General features: G+C 34.0%; 1 protein-coding gene across 1 annotated transcript in view; it reads right to left on the reverse strand.

Moving 5' to 3' along the window:
• Positions 1-19,532, reverse strand: part of CEP128 (centrosomal protein 128) — a 135,184-nt gene that overhangs the window by 59,520 nt on the left and 56,132 nt on the right. Inside the window, exons 17-18 of the mRNA XM_069858630.1 lie at positions 18,859-18,918; positions 17,126-17,318 (exon numbers count right to left, since the gene is read on the reverse strand). Coding sequence (XP_069714731.1) covers positions 17,126-17,318; positions 18,859-18,918 — 253 coding nt within the window. The remainder of the gene's footprint in view (positions 1-17,125; positions 17,319-18,858; positions 18,919-19,532) is intronic.

Raw genomic sequence — 19,532 nt, forward strand, 5'->3', positions numbered from 1 at the left:
TGGTATTGCTGCAGGCAGCTGCTGGCTGTCCCATTCGGGCCACAAATCTCTAAGGAAATTCTCACACGTAACCAGATTGTGACTTGTGGTAAAAACATGTATAAGCACATACACCTAACCTTTAGTCATAATCAACCAATCAAGTCTGAGACTAGAAATTGATCCAGGCACACATGGGCTCCTCTCCGAGGGGATGCTAAGAGAGTAAGAGGGTCCCTTTTGAACCTCATGACTCAACGGGAAGGCCTCCTTAGCCACCTGTCAGAATCTCACCTGTTTAACGTGACAGAAAATTGGCGTAGCAAGCAGAGTTGCCAATGGATAAACTGCTGCATAAAATTTGTGCACTCTCCTCCATTAACAGAATGAGCCCCAAAGACGTAAGAGAGTCCATCTATTTAAAGGCAATTCCTAATCTTACAAGCAACTCCATTCACGAACATGTGAACTAATACAGCTCCTCTGTAGCACATCTCTGACACAGAGACTACAGAGCACATAACACAAAAAAGAAAAACTTACCTGGCATGTGAAAGGAAACCAACACTACTAATGACTGCTCTTCCCCAAAAAAAAAAGAAATGCAGGATGCCTTCTTCAAAATCAGAGACTGAGGTGTTAAAAGTATCATTAGCCTCTGAAGAGCCTTTGAAAGAATTCAAATTGCTGTTAGCCTTAGAAAGAAAATAAAAAATAAACAAAAACCCCACAAACAGCTGCAAGCAACCCAGATCTTTTACTAAGCCAAATGCCTTCCTCGGTCTTGGTCAAATAAATTCAGATTTCAAAATATGAGATGGAGACATCTGGCACGATAATTGATGATCTGGTGGAAATTTCTGACCTCCTCTCAGAATCTTTTTCCCACGGCATCTTGCCCTTGGCCCAGTTACAAGATCCAACTACCTAGCAAAGAAGAAAACCCATGCAAATTCCCGGTCCCAGGAGCCAAGCTATACAATGGGTCTTTGAGAAAATATCAATAATTTATTATTGTTTTCTACCCAGTGTGAAATAAGCTAATACAAGATATTGTCTGTTCAAAGTATGCATGACTTGGTCCATTAGTACATAACAAATTACACATGCCAGTGAATAAAGGTCTTCCCCTAACACTGGAGTTCCTTAACCTGTGAGCATGATTTTTAGTATTACAGTGCTGTGGTTGTTAAAGCTGTGGAGCTGCCTCCTTCAAGGCTGGCTCCATTCTGCTAAACATGCAACCCATTGGTTTAAGCAATCCCCTATAACTTCTGTTTCTGGTATATTCTACATACTTGAAAAATTTTCCTTAAGAAAGCAAAGCATATAGCAGGACAGATCAACTTTAAGTAAAATCAACTTTCAAATTCAACAAAATCTCCCACATAATGTTATTGAAATTCCTGTTGGGCCAAGAAAAGTTTTTTCACTCTAATATCAGTAATTACCCTTATTGTTAGTCTTTGCTTCCCTTGCCAAGTTCAGCTCCAGCTGTGACTTGGCCTTCCTGACCCCATCTCTACTCAACCAGAAAACATCCCTATGCTCTTCCCAGGTTACCTGTCCCTGCTTGTACTGCCCATGCAATTCCCTCTTGGTCTTCGGTTTTACCAACAGGTCTTGACTCAGCCACAATGGTCTCTTCCATTCCCTGCCTGATTTTTTATATCTGGAGACTGAGAACTCTTGCACTTTATGGAAAACATCCTGAAATATTTGCCATCTCTGTTCTCCTCCCTTGTCCCTCAGGGCCATATCCCAGGGGGTCCTAGAGACTAACACCTTGAAGAGCTGGAAGTCTGATTTCCTAAGATTTAGGGTCCTGACTATACTCTCACATGTCCCATATCCCTCAGGACCCTGAACTCCACCATGATCGCTGCAGCCCAGGCTGCCACTGAGCTTGACATCACTGATGATCTCACTTGCATTGGTGATCATCAGGTCCAGTACTGCATCCCCTCGCACAGGGATGTCTATTACCTGAGTTAAGAAATTGTCTTTAATGCACTCTATGAGCCTCCTGGATTGCCTAAAGCTTGCTGTGCAACTTTTCCAGCATATGTCAGTGGGGTTGAAGTCCCCCAGTATGATGACAGTAAGCATGAAGCATCCTGTCACTGGAGGAAGAAGGCTTCATCAGTAGGCTCTCCTTGATCAGCAGACCTGTAGAATACATCAACCACAAGGTTCCTTTTGTTGCCTCAGTCTTTTATTCTCACCCATAACCTTTCAACCTGTTCTTGGCTCTTCTTCAGGGATAGCTCTTCACACTGTTCATTTCCTGATATAGAGGGCAATGCTTCCATCCCTCCTTCCTGGTTTATCCCTTCTGCACAGCTTGTAGCTATCGATAGCCACACTCTAGTCATGGGATTTGTTCCACCATGTTTCAGTAATGACAACCAGGTCATAGCTTTCTAGCAGCACGGTAGCTTCCAACTCCTCCTGTTTCCTGCCCAAGCTGCATGCATTTGTGTAGAGGCACTTCATCTGGGCTGCTGGCTGTATCACCTTCTTAGTGGAACAACCCTTATTTCCTTTAAGGTGTTTCATGGAAGTTTCCTTGTGGCTCCTACTACCTCAGGAGGCCCCAGCTCATCTCCATCCTAATAATTTCTTCAGAGAAAAACATTTAATATATAGATTTAAGGAAAAAAGTCTCCTATACTTTAAAAGAAAAAAGAGTATTAAGTGGAGAATGACATTAAACGTTTAAGTTAGCTGTTGCTTCTCATAGACAAGTGATATAAACACAAATTACATCTTTTTCCCAATTTAACAAATGGAATAGCAACACCTGAGCTTTGTTCTTCTTTTGTGCAGTGGAGTACATACCATTTTCAACTGACACTTGACTTTTTATTTCTGATCAATATAATTCCTAGAGACTGATCACAACAAAACTAAATTTACACCACTGTTTTCACTGAGTAAAAAGGGTATTAGTCTCAGAATGAAGATTATACGGAGAAATTACTATGCAGTGTGAGCAGTATCTTATTACAAGGTTGACAAGAGCTACAAATGAGTTATGTTTATTATAGAATTGCTTGTCCCATTCTCCAGACACTATATAATTTCTACAGGTAGAAACATTCAATTAACATTTAGCAAAGTAGCACCAAAATGACTCTGTCAGAATCCCACAAAAATGCCATTTTAAATGGGAGAACACATTGCCTATCTTACACATGTAATTCTTCTACCTATTAACATCATAGCTGCATTTCTGTTTAGTCTCAACAAAATGCTGGGAACAAACTGAAGCTGGCAAAGCTTATAACATGTATGACATTTATGATAAAAGTGTCTTGTAGCAGTTTATAAAGTATATTAACAAACAGAAACTTAGAAAGTGCCTTAACTGAGGCATCATCTCCTAGGTTAGGAATTAATTCTCAACAGTGTCAGGAATGGAAAGAGATACCAAGGAAAGAGTAAATGTGCTTTACTGGATATGCCCTTGAAGCATTTAACCGTTATGAGACATAGGTTAAAATGTGCATTGATCTGCTCATGCCTCTTGAGAACTCTACAGAAAACTAGTCTCTCAGAACATGTGCTCAGTGTTGAAAAGTCATAATTACCTACGTAAGGTTTTTATATTCTTCGCAATCTCACATGGCTAAATTTTTCTTGCCTTGTGTTTGTGTTTTGTTTTATGCAACAATAACAGCACATTAAAGCTCCTGAGCCTAGAAGTACAGGTTTAAGCCCTAGCTATAAAATCATGGTTTGCACTGTGAAAACATGGGTCTAAACTTTTTTCAGAAAGCAATAACCAAAAGGAAAAGCTGGGGCATTTTACAGAAACTGTTATATGCATCTTAGATAAAAGATTGTATCCTTCTCTGTGGATTCCACAATTTTTACCCTCTTCATCTAGTAGAATTTCAATTTGCTGCAATATTGCATTTTTTGCTGCCAGCATATTTATTTCAAAAAGTCTTTAGGTCACCATAAGGGATTTTTTTCTGTATGACATTCTACAAAATTAACAATGAAATTAAAATACAAATCATAGAAAACTAAGTTTCAAAACAATCTTTGAAATTAATTATGCTAGGTTTCTCTACCAAGCCTTCTGATAGCATCATTTCCAACTCTGTTCATTACTCATAGGATAATGTCACAGTGCAACACGCAACTGTGCTTCTCCCATACACATTTAATCCTCTCAAAGGACTAACTTTATCATTTACTGATGTTTTTTTCCCTATTGAATATGAACTTCTATTGTACCCTGTAAATGTCTGTCCTGCTGCTGTTTTGGCATGTATTTTGTATAGCAGCAAACTAGTATACTGAGGCTGAAGGACAACAGTATTAGAACTTCTGAAATAGACTCTTATTTCTGTTAGATCCTGTTTACTCTGCCAAGACACTGCAGAGTCTTTAAAATAGTTTACTTAATTCAAGAAAACAGAGCTGTCTCTTACAGGCCTCAGATTAAGAGCAAGGCTCAAAAAAAAAAAGAAAAGTATGATGACCACATAGTTATTACACAAAAAATCCCTGATTGTAGCTGGTACCTACATCAGTAAACTGACACTATGATTACTGAGGTGTCTTCCAAAGCCAGATTCAGCATGAGTGGTTCCTGGATCTGTCCAATACTGAATGGTACTACTCATGTAACTTAAAGTATTTATAAGCTAGCAAATCATCACCAACTTGCAGTATTTAATTCCTAATCAAAAAGAGAAGCTAATTTAAAAAACTATATGTGATGAGTTACAGCAAATAAAATGCTCAAATTGAATCATACTTATTCTGTAGAGTACTCTTTAAGGAAATAATAAGTTATAAATTTGTGAACTAAAAATATTTTACATTAAACCCCTTTCTTACACTAGGCCAGCATATGAAAAATGCATAATCATATAGTTGAATGACCCGTATAGTCACACCATTGATTCGCAATCACAGTAATGTTGAAAATTTTCATCAATTATTAGTAATAATGGTGATTTTATTATAAATAATTTATTGGAAATCAAAATTTCCTTCTGTGTCACAAGTCTGATATGTTGATTACAGCAAGACTACAAAAGAACTTCTTTATTTAATCAAGCTATTTTAGAAATCAGAATCTGAGGTGTCTTAATATCTGGTTAAATTAGGAGTTCTGCTTGCAGTGTAGAGTAAACATACTAGATTTTAAAACACCGTCATTTTTAAAACAGACAAAAAAGAAATCTTGGGAGACTTTTTGTGATTATTCCCCTCAATGAAATATTCCACTATGTCAGAAGTCAGTATGGGGATGTTATGCTGTATACATATTTTATATAAAATACATATATTGTGAAGAATAAAACATTCTGATGTTTTCAAATTTTAAACACTTCACAATAAATTAGAAACATTCCAGCTCTAAAGGTCAGACCTTAATCCTACTCCGTTGCTTGTTTCCTAGTAGCATGTTTCAGTGTAACACATTAAAAGTTCATGGTACAACATCATTAAACCAGTCTGTATGTGCATCTTATTTTCAAAAAAATGTATTAATACTTTTCCAGCTTTTAAGAATGAGCATGCATATAGAATATTTACATCCCACTATTACTTAAGAAGCCACGTTAATGATAAAACATAGCCAAGCATACTTAACCTTTTAGTACCTTTGAAAAGCGTCAGCTTTCAAGTGAAGTATTACCCACATACTTTGTTGTAAACTGAGCATTAAGCTTGCCTCATTGCCCTATAAATAAAAAAAGCATCTCATTTTTACCTTCAAAATATTTTGAATTTTAAAATTACTCTTTCAGATTATTTCCAGTTCTTAACAATCTCTTAACAGAAGAAATTAATATGGAACGAGAATGTGAAGTGGTAAAGCCAAGCACAAACCCATTAAATTGATAATTTTACTTTTCAGCATGGATTAAATCTTTATGAATGCATCGAGAAAAAAAAGAAAAATCAACACAAGAGAAGAAGAAAGATAGGTAAAATTCAGAATAGTGATTCTATTCTATTGAATTCTATTCAAGCCAAGCAGTATAATCTTTGCATCTTAAGGTTTCACCTTTATTTGATACTACTTCAGACATCTCATCAGTAAGCACTAGCTAAAAATTTTAAAGCACACTTCTACTGACAGCATCCTAGGAGTGAAATACTCCAGGGGAAGGTGCTTCTACTCAAGCTTTCTGGAAACTATCATTACTCAAGCTAAAAGCCATCGACGTGCCTTCCCCCAGAAAATAAACCAAGATCTAGTTTTTCTGTTATTCATTGGCATTGTCCCACCTCAAGATGGAAATAAGAGAAACGTTCTAAACTCACCCTCCTTGAAAGTCACAGCATTTCTTAATGAGGTAACGGGAGCCAAAATTTTGTTCAGAAGAATCTGTTTCAAAAGCCTAACTACAACAACTGTACAAACAGCACTACTGCTTTTCATTGCATACATTAATACTAAGGCACAAAAAGTTTCTATTAGATTTTTTTACAACAGTAACTTCTTCAGTCTCTGATCTTGAAATTATAAAATGACATTTTGGAAACTTTACAGTCCTTGTAAATTATGCAAAGGTTGTGTGCAATTATACTCAAGCTTGTTTCTATGTTAATTCTGTCCTTCAAACTTTTCATTAATAAAAACAGGCTCGATGGACTCTAAGCACGTTACATTAGAATAGAATGCTTTCATCAGTATTTTTCATTTGATATAGCATCTTGCAAGAAATGGCATACTGGTCATTTGGCTCTGCAAATGGCAATGTTTCTCAATGCAGACAACATTCAAACATTTTTTTTCAGAAAATAGTGTCTCTACAGCTTCAAACTAATCAAGAAAATGTTGTGTTATGGCCAGGTCATCAACAGTAATTAAAATCAGAAAGACAACCTTTTTGTCCAGGCAATTTAAGTACGTACAACATAGATTATATAATTATTATCAGTATGCATGTATGCACAAGGTACATAAATATATCATTGTCTTCTTTGTTTTGTACTTTATTCCTTTCTCTAGTAGTAGGTATCTCAAATACTAAAAAAAAAAAAAAACCACAACAAAATAAAAATTAAAAGTGTTACAATTGTGAAACAAGAATTAATGTGACAAATTTTACATTTAATATTTTCTGTTAACCAGAAACTTACATATTGGCAACACAATGTCACATAAAGGTGCTGGTCAAATACTGGAAAATAAATACTGCAAGATAACTGTATTTTAAAAAAAATCTCGGAGTAGAAAGGCAGTCCACAATTAAGAAATTAGACTGAGAAGTAGGAGACTCATTATTCTTAGTTCTCCTTTCTTTTTTATACATAAACGAGAGCAAGTCATTATCACTATCAGTCAGATAGTGTCTGTCCAGCAAGAAAACATTTTATAGCAGCAATGTTTAATAACAGTGCTTAATAACCTGCAAATAGAATCCTTTGTAAAATCGGCAAAAGTATGCAAATCATGCCCAAGACTATGTAATGGCCTTATCCTAAAGTCAAAATAGATGCAGACAAGAAAAATAATGCAACGCTATCTACAATAAAGAAAATTCAAATATAACTGGCTGCTATTACAAATTTTTAATAAATTACAGAGAGAGACTTCTTATTTGGAAAAAATACGTTATAGCTTATTGTTCTAACCATTAACAATGTATGAACTATATAATTTGCCTGTCTTTACTGAAAAGGAAAAATGCTTAAAGATGTTTTTAATTATAAAATCTGTAAAGCATTTAAACATATCAACAACAGTTCCTATTTTCTAAAACCAAAGTGAAGGAGATTCAGGTAAAACAGTAAAGGAAAGAAAAGCTGAATTTTGTATACAGACAGTTATTACCCTAAAGATGCTAATTAGTCATATGTTTATTAAATTGATTAGCAACTTGTCATATTTAAATCACTAGAAATGCAAACAGATTAATTAACTACTTTGTTAATTTAATCTTTATTTAGATAAAAACCCACCAGCTTGTTTTCCTTTTTTCAAGGATTCACTTGTAATCTCTATTCCTTAACTAAAACTATTTTGGTGTCTACAGTTAACATTAAGAGCTGGTTTTACTAGTGACTGAAGCTCTTCTCAAAGTCAGAAATCTTAGGTAGTGAAATAGAAGTGAAATTTCAATGCTCCCAATACACAATATCATTAACACTCACTTTAGGGGGAAAAAAAAAAAAAGAGGGTTTAAAAAGCATGTTGGCTGAAAGGATATAAAAGCTGTTAATATATCAATGAACTACATTGAAATACATATTTTAATACACCTTGACAAATCCTAGGCAAAACCATAACATTGTCTCTAATTTTAAGCTATATTGAATATATAACATAGCAATATAAAAGATTTCAAATACTTTTTTAATTTCAAGAGCTTTATTATGTTAAAAAAATCTTGCATACCAAGTTTTTTTCCATTTCTGCTCAAATTTCCAACATGATTCATCTGTATTTTAGACTAAAATTATTTTGACTATGACAATAGGTGGGATGACTATAGACCCCTTGGTTCAGTTTCATTTCCCGTAAGACAACATAATATTTAACTAGTCAGGCATCTTGTAAGGTATTAAGAGTTTCCTGGGAATGTTATTTCTACCTAATGAAGACTGATTGAGAGATAGCATGTTTCTGTTATATACTTCTCAAGAGAATACTAAATTTAAGAGACAAGTTTGAAAGTGCCTGTGTTGACTGTTTGGGGCTGTTTTGTTTTGGTTTACAGTAGCTGTAAATCAGTAATACCAATTTGGTATGGAAACACTAGATAACCTGAAAGCATGACAATGCCTTCTCTGCTAAGTCAAGGAATTTTGATAAAAGTTGTATAGATGTATAGAGTCTCTTTATTATGTAATGCTAAAGCAGTATTACAATATAACTGTGATTATATACACTCCTCTGCCATCATTTCAACAACTGTAAACCTTGATAGTTCTTAAAACACCAGGTCTTCAGCTTGGTTTAGGAAAAAAGAAAGTTGCAATTCACAACAGGGAGAAAATATTAAATAATAGATCCTACACATTTAATATACCTTAAATCCCCATTCCCAAGATTACTTCTGTTAATTTTGAGTTAGTTTTCAGTATGTAAACCAAGAGGTAAAGCTCAAATTCAGTCTCTTACTGTTAGTGTGCACTACAAACTTACAAACTCAGCAATTTATTTTTAAAGGACACATCATGCTTTCTAAACTATAAATCTGTATTCAATAAGCATTTAAGGCATGTGATTCATAAAGAAAGAATAAAATACCAAAGGAAGTCTTAAAATCATTTTAGCAACAGTTTGATCCCATCTCTTACCTTCACTTTTTCACAATGGCAGCCATATTTTTATGAGTGGATAAAAAGATAATGGCAAACAGAAACAGTTGCATAAAATGCTAGATAATTAGAGCAATGATCTCCAGATTGATATTTCTGGTTTTCCAATACAAAAAAACCATAGGGCGGATTTCCAAATGTTTTGAACTTGTTTCCATTCCTCTAAGACTCTGAATGCAGGTTCATTTTGGCAAAGTTTAAAATAACTTAGAAGCCCTCCCTCCTCCTTCCCTCATCACATAAAAAAAAAAAAAAAATCAAACTCTATTTAAAGGGCAAGAACACTACAAAGAAGAAATTAATTATTGGAATATAGTAATATTTCAACTTTATGCATTCTGAAGCTCACCATCAAAAACATTTATTATGGAGAGTTTCTCTGAAAGCCTTCAGATTCCTTCCTTCATGTGTGCTTAAAAAAAGAATACTCTCTACTTGACATTCCTATGTGCTGTTTGATAAAACATGACCTTAAAATACCTTGTGATGTTTCTTGCTGTCACAGAAAGGGCTGTGTTGTCATACAAAGACAATATGAGGTAATACATAAAAAAAAAAGGGGGAGGAAGAAAGAAAGAATGCTGAAAGTGCAAAACAAGGCTTAAAGTTATATTCAAAACAGTATATTTACTTCACTATTAACACAATAGTTCATAATAGAAAGACTTTTGCAATATTTTGATTTTCACTGGTTCACAGTTTTCTACTTTTCCTTTTCTTGATTTAAGCAAGAGACATTGTTTGGTGTCAAGTGTTATTTGCACTCAGTATACTACCTGTAGTGTTCCTGGCTCAAACCAAAATTAGACTTACTGGCTTTTTAAAAAAAGGGAAATATAATTTGGAAGATAAGACTGTCAAAGCAAAATTTTGTCTACATTTCAAATCTGATTTAATGTAACAGGCTCTTTGAACCTACATTTTCTACAGTAGTTAAATAAAAGATAATCCTGATTGAACCTAGCTAAAACAAAAAGTAATCCCCCAAAATTAAAATAAGTTGATGTCTTGCTTCAGAAATCACTTACCAAAATCTTTGTAAAATACAGCTGATTTATCTTCACAAGTGATAAAACTAATACTTAAGTGTATGATTAGCAGAGACTACACCACCACTAAAACCAACTAAAATTCCATTTTGTATCCTCAAGTCTATGACAATAGACAAACATTTTTTTCTTTTGACTCCTAATTGCAATGACTGTAACTAGAATAAGAACAGAATGAATAAATTTGCTTAATTCATAAAGCATAACACCACAGACTGCTCAGCACAGGTTTGTGCTTGTGACAAAAGCATCTAACAAAACTATCCTAGCTCAGGACTAGAATAATTACCTTTTTAAACCTTACTTACCCATATAATCTACATGAGAGCTATACTAGAAATGTAATAATTTCAGTGTGATTATAGACTGTAGATGCTGAGAGGTGTGATATAGAATATGGTCTTTATTTTAATCAGAGTAAGGCAGCTGGTCTCCTTATATGACTTTAGCTTTACTAACATCCCTTTATCAAAAAAAAAAAATTTGGCCTTGTCAAATACATCAAGCATTACTGTGCTAAACAATATTTCTTTGTTGACTATCTACCGTTTTCTCTGAAGAAGCAGCATATTATCCTGAAACTAAAGAACTGTGTGGTCTCCATGTCTCACTGTTAGATCACACCATAGCTACCTTCTATACATTTCAACATGTTCCAAGAAAGATTTACTTGGAAGACATATGTTCCATTATCCTTTGCACTAAGTTTCCTCTCTGCACATACTCCCAGAGCATAAGTGAGGCTTAACATAACAGGAAAATTTATACTTTTGCATAGAAGGTAAATATTTATTAAAGCATTTAATATCTGCTACCTAAAGCCACATACTCTTAGCAGCTTCAATTAAAAAATTATGACAAAATTATGATCTGGCACATTGACAAATATAGGCAAAGCTAGTGAAATCGCACAAATATAAAGATCAAAAGATCAAGAAAGGTACACACACAGGTAAATAAGGCCATAGCCTGAGCTCAGTCAATGCTATTCACCTAGTTAATATATATATATTTTTATTTTTTTTTAATAAACACATGTCCCAACGCAGTAGCTCTCAAGCAGCTGAGTTCATTTTTCTGAGCTAAGGCTGGCAAAATAAAATGCCAAAAATATTCATGATCAGAAATAAAGAATCCAGACATTGACCAAAAATAAAATAAATTACTATTATAACATACAATTTGATTACAAAATTTAGAGGGAGTGGACATGGCAAAAAATTTAAGGGGTTTGGTATGAAGAGGATTTTTTTCCTTGTGGAAAATAAAAATAGATTGTAGTAAGCATCTTGACTATGTTTTCCAGAAATGCTGATGTTCTACTCTTGATGAAAACACAGAGCTGTTATGTTCTTCTTACTAAACCAACCAGCAGCTAAAACAAATTTGTAAGACCAATGAGTGCTCCTAGAATCAAATACAGACTTTGTTTGACCTGTATGATCAGCTTTTCAGACTACCCAATCTAGCTAGATCACGTAAAATCAAATAAATCAAAGAAATTTTGGCCAGGTCTTGTGTACCATTCTGGAAGATGGGATTTCTCCTACTTTCAATATAATAATGACATCCTTGTGACTTGGACTAATTTTGAAACAGATCTGTGAGAATGCCTCTGCATGCTCAGTGATTCCAGAATGCAAATGATATCTAGTTAAGAAAAATGAATTTGCAAATTTTATTTTGTCAGATCTTGTCCACTTTATTAAAATACTGAATACTTACTGCAATGCTATTAAAATCAATATGATTATAAGATCAATATCACTTCAAGAGGAGAAATTTTCATCTAAGTTGCTACTTACTGAAACATTCCACTGAGTGGTATGCTAGAAAAATAACATGTTAAGCAGTCAACTGTACACAAAAAACAAATCTGTAAACTTGAAATCAGAACCCATATACTCTTCAGTCCTTCAGTATTTAAAAATACTGCTAGCCTTCTGAATCTTTGTAGGATGGGATGCTTATCAAGAAGGGAAGAAAACTGCAGCCAATTTTGATGCATCACCAGATAGCTATGAAACTTCTGCTACTCTGTACACCATCCTGAAATTCTACACTATATTACTGTGTTTTTCTTCACTCACTATTCCCTCATTCATGAATCATGTATCATAGAACATGAGATTGGAAGGGACATGAAGGATCAACGCTATTAGTAAGCTTGATGTTAGCTTTCTTCTATTTGTCAGGATTATACCACACAGACAGTCAGTTAATGTTTTAGTAGATGTATTTAAGCTTATATAAATTCCTGAAACATGTATGTCAATAAAGCAGATTAAATATTCATCCTACCTACTTTCAGTGTATGCACAATAAACCTCCGGTTTTATTCTTTCCCTCCAAAAAATATGAATAAACTATAATATCAGATCCTATGAAGGGAAATAAAAATTTGACTTCTTGAGAATACAACTGCCGTTATAACTTCTGATTTATGTAATTTTAAATTAACAGAGAATTTTTAGACTACATTAAGTACTCAACTAAGTAGTTTGTGTTGGTGGGGACAGTAAACTACATCCATGGATATTCATATAATCAGTCTTTCTGATAAAATATTCCATCTCAAATCTCTATAATTTCAAATGCAGTAGAAAATACTCTCATCCATTTGCACCAAATTTGACAGAAAATGCATTTTATTACGCAATACTGTCAGGTATACTTTGGTGTTAAAAAATATGAGTCAAGGATCTTTGTATAAATTAGAGTAAATCCATTCTGCCTTCATTTGCTTTATTGCTGTCTCTTACTATTCTCTAAGTACTTCTTTCATTTTTAAGTAATAAAAGCCAGACATCTTTCTGTCTCCTTAACTTAAATTTTGCATCAATTTGATACACTGTTTTCTCCTTTCAGCTTAACACCTTTTGTATGTTATTAGACACGTTTTGGGTTTTTTTCTTTGTTTTTTTTATTTGTTCCACTGGAACAGGCTGCCCAGGGAGGTGGTTGAGTCACCTTCCCTGGAGGTGTTTAAAGGACGGGTGGATGAGGCGCTGAGGGACATGGTTTAGTGATTGATAGGAATGGTTGGACTCGATGATCCAGTGGGTCTTTTCCAACCTAGTGATTCTATGATTCAATGAAAGTAGCTTTTCCAATTTTCATGTCCAAGTCATTTATATATTAAACTATTTATGTTTACATTATACTAGTAGAATCATAATTAAACCTGGGTTTTTCTTTCAGCACGCGAGAGTATCTTGTCCAAGAAATAGCCATATTTTGTCTTGCAACTTTTTTTAAAAAATAAAATTTTTATAAATATTTAAATGTATCAATGAATGTATGTATTGTACTCAAATGTATGAATGTACTCAAATGTATGTACTCAAAACTCACATTAACAGACATGCATTCTATTATTCCCTTACCATCTACCCACTTACAAAAAATAATTGATTTGGTGTAACGAAGGCTGTAGTTTTCAAATCGAAAAGAACAATCTATGTTGATATGACTGTGAAACAAGCTAATTAAATTCACAGGTAGACTGTAAGACCGTTATTCTTGCATACGCTGTCACATGAACTGTCATTTAATTCAGTCAAACAGGAAAATCATATTGTATACTAAGTCAATCTGCCTATTTCCTAGTGCATTAATAAAAGGATCTCAAAACTTGTGCAATGCTCAATGTGTGAACATTATAATGAATTTCTTATTTCAGCTTCAAGTTCAAAATTGGTATGAAAAATGGCGAAAAAAAACCCCAAAACATGAAATATCTTTCTTTGGCATCAGGCAAATAAAATTAAATGGTCTCTAGTCTATTCCATTTCCTCTGTGTACAAACCAAACCACCAAAATTTTCTAAGGCTCCAAGTATTATTATGGCATTCCTACTCTTTATATCAAGCTCATTCAAGAAGTCTACAGATCAATGTCAATGAAATAGTACTAAGTAACCCTTTCAATAACTACCTCTTTGTCAGAGTAGTATATTCCTTACTCTAATTTATTATTCTTATATTTAATCACAACGCTTACATTAGTAATCTCCTATGTAGCCTCATGTTGAATGCTACACAGATGACAGACATACTATGACTTCTGTTATTTCTATCAGTTATTTGGTAACTACTAGCTATCTTACCAAATGAATGAAATAAGAGGAAATTGGGCTCAGATTACCTATGGTAAATCTCAGTTGTTTTTAATTTTCCTGTCTCTAATTATTCATTCAGTAGATCTTTGTTCTGAAGCCTTGAATACTACTGAAGAGAAGAGGACCTACCACTGGAAGGCCTGTGAAACCATAGGTAAAGCTAAATAAATACGCTCTTACTGGGCCAAATTTTAACAACTTCATCTGTATCCACAAAATCTGTTCACTATCAGATCTACTTAAATTAGAATGTGATTAAGTGAATCAAATTTGCATACATAAAGATTATGCGTAGTTGAGTACATAATTAATTGGCTTTGTAAACTGAAGTACATGCTTGCCTCCTCCAACAGTTTTAGTGGCAGTGTACAATAAAAATAAAAAAACAACAGAGCCAAAAGCCTTCACTGCCTTACATGACCAGGTTTCAAATTATATCTCATTAAAAAGAGGTGAAGTATTAAAAGGTGCTTGATAGTTACCTACATACACTCCTGACTCCCTATAAAACTAAACTGTACACTCCTATCACCCTAAACGCCATTAACATTAATTGTTTAAATTAGAAATATTAAAAAATAATAACAAATATTAAATAATAAGAAATATTAAAAATAATAATAATCATAATTTTAAGTGAAGACAGTAAGGTGGCTGTTTTGGGAAAATCTATCAAGAGCAGTAAAGTTACCTGTCTTCATCTGCTGCTATCTTCACACCTATGTGACTCTGGACCCACAGCATGCGCACATATCCTGACCCCAGGCCTTAAACTGGCCTGCACTGGTGCATCCTATTATCTTTCTGTAAGTCCCATTTCTCATCCTGTATTTGGTGGAATTTAAATCAAGCTGTGTTACATAGAAAACTTCAATAACTATGTGACTATTACTTCCTTTTCCTTACTTACTTTCAACCAGCACCTCCTTATAGAAGTAGACATAAGAGAAGATTTACTTAGAATTACAGAAAATGTAATATGTCAAGTAACAAATGGAACTGGGCATTTTTGGAAGGAACAAAGGATTGGCCCTTACAAATAGAAGGTATGAGATTAAATACCGTTTCTTGTGCTGAGTGAACAGGGTTACTTTTTATCACTCTTCAGTTGAATAATTTCCCATGACATCTTTGCCTATAGCCTGAAATCTAAATGCAGGCTGTGAATTTTTCCACAATGCCTAAATCAAATTAGGTACAGTAGAATTAAAAAATAAATAATGTTTGTTTTATTTCCTATGCACTTAAAATTTAAAAAGGAAAATTAAGGCCTCAGGGAGATCATCATAGTAGATAATTATTCAATCAAAGAACACTAAAACACTATTAATATTATATCAGGATCTTGGCACTATCATTTTAAACAAATGAACAGTATTAATAGAAACATTCAAGCCCAAAAGATCAAAGCACATTCTCTTTCAAAGTTCTTTGTAAGTAGAGGAAGAAAATCTTGACAGGATCTTACTATTCTTGTAAAGCAAATAACCTACATTGTTCTATAAAATATTTACAAGAATGTTTTTTGTTGTTACTGCTATTGCTGTTCTGCTATTGTTTTACTTTTGTTACAGTATTTCACAAAATATTTTCAATAATGATTAAGCCAGCTACCAGAAGCTATAACTATACTTATTTAAGTTTACTCTCATCTAATCCAAATCTACATCACTCTTAATAGAAAATGACTACAAAGAGCACTTACTCTGCATGACACAAAAAAATTAGCCAGGCATTATTAGTATTGAATCCTGAATGAAGGCCAAAACAAAGTTCTTAAAGAAAACACAAGCAAAGAAAACCTGAGAGGTGATGTCTTCTTTGGGAAACTGAGGCAACAGAATACAATTAAAGATTGTACCATGACATAATAAGGTATGCAAATAGTAGTCCAGCATATTATATAGAAAGATGCAAACCAAGTTAGCTTTGTTTATAGACTATATCAACCCATAGGGAATGTTATAAAATGTTTACCTACATGTGAACTTTCAGTAGAAGTACTTTTTTCTCCTCCATAGGTCAGGTTAGCATCAGGCATTCATAGATGTCAAAATACAATCCCTTCACCATGTAGCCTTCCATTTTTTCACGCTCAGTTAGATCCTCCAATGAAATTTTATATAAATGATTTGGAACCAAAGATTCTATTTCAATATGTAAATTCTGATGCCTGGACACTGTGCCAATTAGCCTATTTTCTCAGTAATTGTTTTCATGGAGTGGCTTTATTTCTTTTCCCTTTTATCACATTCCTTCTAGCTCTACCTGTAAAACTCCCTACTATCCACTTTTTTTTGATGTGTTCAGAAACTTGCTCTTCACCTGGGACAGTACCTTAGAGCGAGAGTGCAAGCAAGCACTAGGGAAGTCATATTAGCAAAAAATTCAATGCAGGTCTTGAGATAACGTTAAGCCTTAATGCTATTAACCTCATTTGACATTTCCTCCCTCCTCTCTTCTCATAACAAAACTTCTGGCTTCAGTTCCTTTGGTTATAGAATCATCAACATCAACCACATTATGCTTTTTATCCTACCATTATGCTTTTACACAATGATACTCAGGGACAGAAAGTTGATAAAATATATCTTCACGTGCCACAGAACCATAATTAGTAGAACTTTGAAATTTTTTCTCCCTTTTATTAACAAAAGTGGAATCAGCAACATACCTCTTCTTTCTCTGTGAACTTCTTCCAGAAGTTTTTCTTGCTTTTTTATCTGTTTAAAGAGAGACTGATGTTCAGCCTCCTTTGTTTGTGTAAAGTGCTTGAGCTGTTCTCGGCTCTGGAGTAAGCAGCGTCGCAGCTTTTTTTCTTTACTTTCTCTCTCCTTTACTTCCTCACAGAGCCACTGAAGCTTAGTCTACATTAAAAAATGGGGCAATAAAAAGTAAGGAATTCTAATGAAAATAATATGACAAATGTTAACTGATATAATTATCATTGGACTCAAAGATTATTCATTTGTACCTGTTACTAAATAACAATAATAAACGGGGACATTCAGATATATTAAGCAGATATATGTTGACCTTCAAAGAGTCTTGAGACAGTTATGTTTTGGTTGATAATTGTACATGAAAAACAACATATCATTTTTTTGGGGTGGTTTGTTGTTTTGGGGTTTTTTTGTCCTTTTTGGTTTTTTTGTCAGGAGAATGAATTTGGTAGGATAGGTATGGAAATTCACATTGAATTACATACACGTAGACATCAAGAAATACTCCTTCCTCTCAGATACCTTTCTCTATTCTGTGTTGATTGAATCAATAACCATTAATTATAGTACATGCAAATAGTTACAATTTTTCCAAGTCAATTCTCCATCGGTTTTGACCTTTTTACATGAGGAGGGGGAAAAGCATGTCTTTTACAGCGTCTCATGATCCATTTTAATAATGAGAAATTTACTCCTTTGAAAAGATATTCACTGAGAAATCCATTTGTGTGTGAGTTAGGGGAGCTGGAGGAAAGTTGCAAAATGAAAGGAAAAGGTTATAAGTTACTAGTCATCACTTTGAAGAAGTTTGCAAGCATGTGAGCATCCACATTACAGGATTCATAGAATCATTTAGGTTGGAAAAGACCTTTAAAATAATCAAGTCCAACCATCAGCCCAACTCCACCATGCCTACTAAACCATGCCCTAAAGTGCCAAATCTACATGGTTTTTGAATGCTTCCAGGGATGGTGACTACCACTTTCCCTAGGCAGCTTGTTCAGATGATAGACCACCATTTCAGTGAAGAAATTTTTCCTAATATCCAATCTAAACCTCCCCAGATGCAACTTGAGGCCATTTCCTCTTGTCCTATCATTAGTTACCTGGGAGAAGAGACCAACACCCACATCACTACAACCTCCTTTTCAGGTAGCTGTAGAGAGCGATAAGGTCTTCCCTCAGCCTCATTTTCTCCATACTAAAAAGATTCAAAAGTTTCAAACAAAGAAGGAAAGAAAATAGCTCATTTTCTAAGAATTCAACCTAACATCCTTTGGATTTAATAAAGAGTAGCCTTATTTAAAAAAATTTCTTACCTTGTTATAGTTCTGTAAGAGAAACACAATGTGCTGAGTACATTCTCATGCTTTTCTTGTCTGAAAATAATTGAGCCAGTTCTAAAGGCTATCACAGCTGTTACTTCAATGCATTTATTTTGTAAAAAAAGATTGCTATTTATTTTGCTATGGAAACAGCTATTTCTTATAGATAGTAAAATCTGGAAAATTATTCCACCAGCTGAAAAAAAAAAGCCTGGAAATATCAGAGTTGTTGCCAAAGGAATGTCTTCATATTTTTCCTTTTCCCTTTCAAGTGCTTTTTCAAACACACTTTCAGATGAATGATTATAAGTGCTAGATATTCGCTTAGTAAGTAAAAGTTGAGGAGGTTTGACTATTACCTTTGTTTCTGCTAACCAGCGATGAGGATCATTCAACACTGTTGGTGTCAGTGATATTGCCTATGGAATAGCAGAGGAGAAAGAAATAGACATAAAAATGACACAGAAAGGAGAAAGAGCCTTTCCCACTTACTGGAAAATACTTAAATAAATATTATTTGCTAAAAACCCAGCTTGGAAATCATATCTGTAATTTAATCAAACCATTTAGCTATAAATTAGTCACATTTAAAAGCAAATTATGCAAACTTACTGATACAAATTTTGTTTAAATGTGCAACTTAGGTTGCAACAAAACTGAGTCCGTGTATTCTGAATCTGTACAGTTTTCTCTAAAGAATCACTACAAAGTTGCATTTTGAACATCCCAAGAACATAGCTTTGTATCAAGGTACATATTCAGTTTGAAACTATGTCCTTTTTTGAAAATATCACAATATTTCCAAATAATACAATCAGCCCCTATTTTAAAATGACCATTTCTTAAGAAAAGGCCAATTTCAAAGTCATTCAATTGTTTTTTTCCCTCCATTCTGCAGAACAGTAATGGCTGCACACAAACCAGAAGTAGCATAGACAGCTGTTGTTAGCCAATGAACTACAACCAGTATATTTACAGAAATGCTATGTGCAACAAGCTAAATGTCTTACCAAAAAGACAAACACAGAAAACC

This window comes from Phaenicophaeus curvirostris, chromosome 5 (genome assembly GCF_032191515.1).
Source record: "Phaenicophaeus curvirostris isolate KB17595 chromosome 5, BPBGC_Pcur_1.0, whole genome shotgun sequence".
Classification (NCBI taxonomy): Eukaryota; Metazoa; Chordata; class Aves; order Cuculiformes; family Cuculidae; genus Phaenicophaeus; species Phaenicophaeus curvirostris.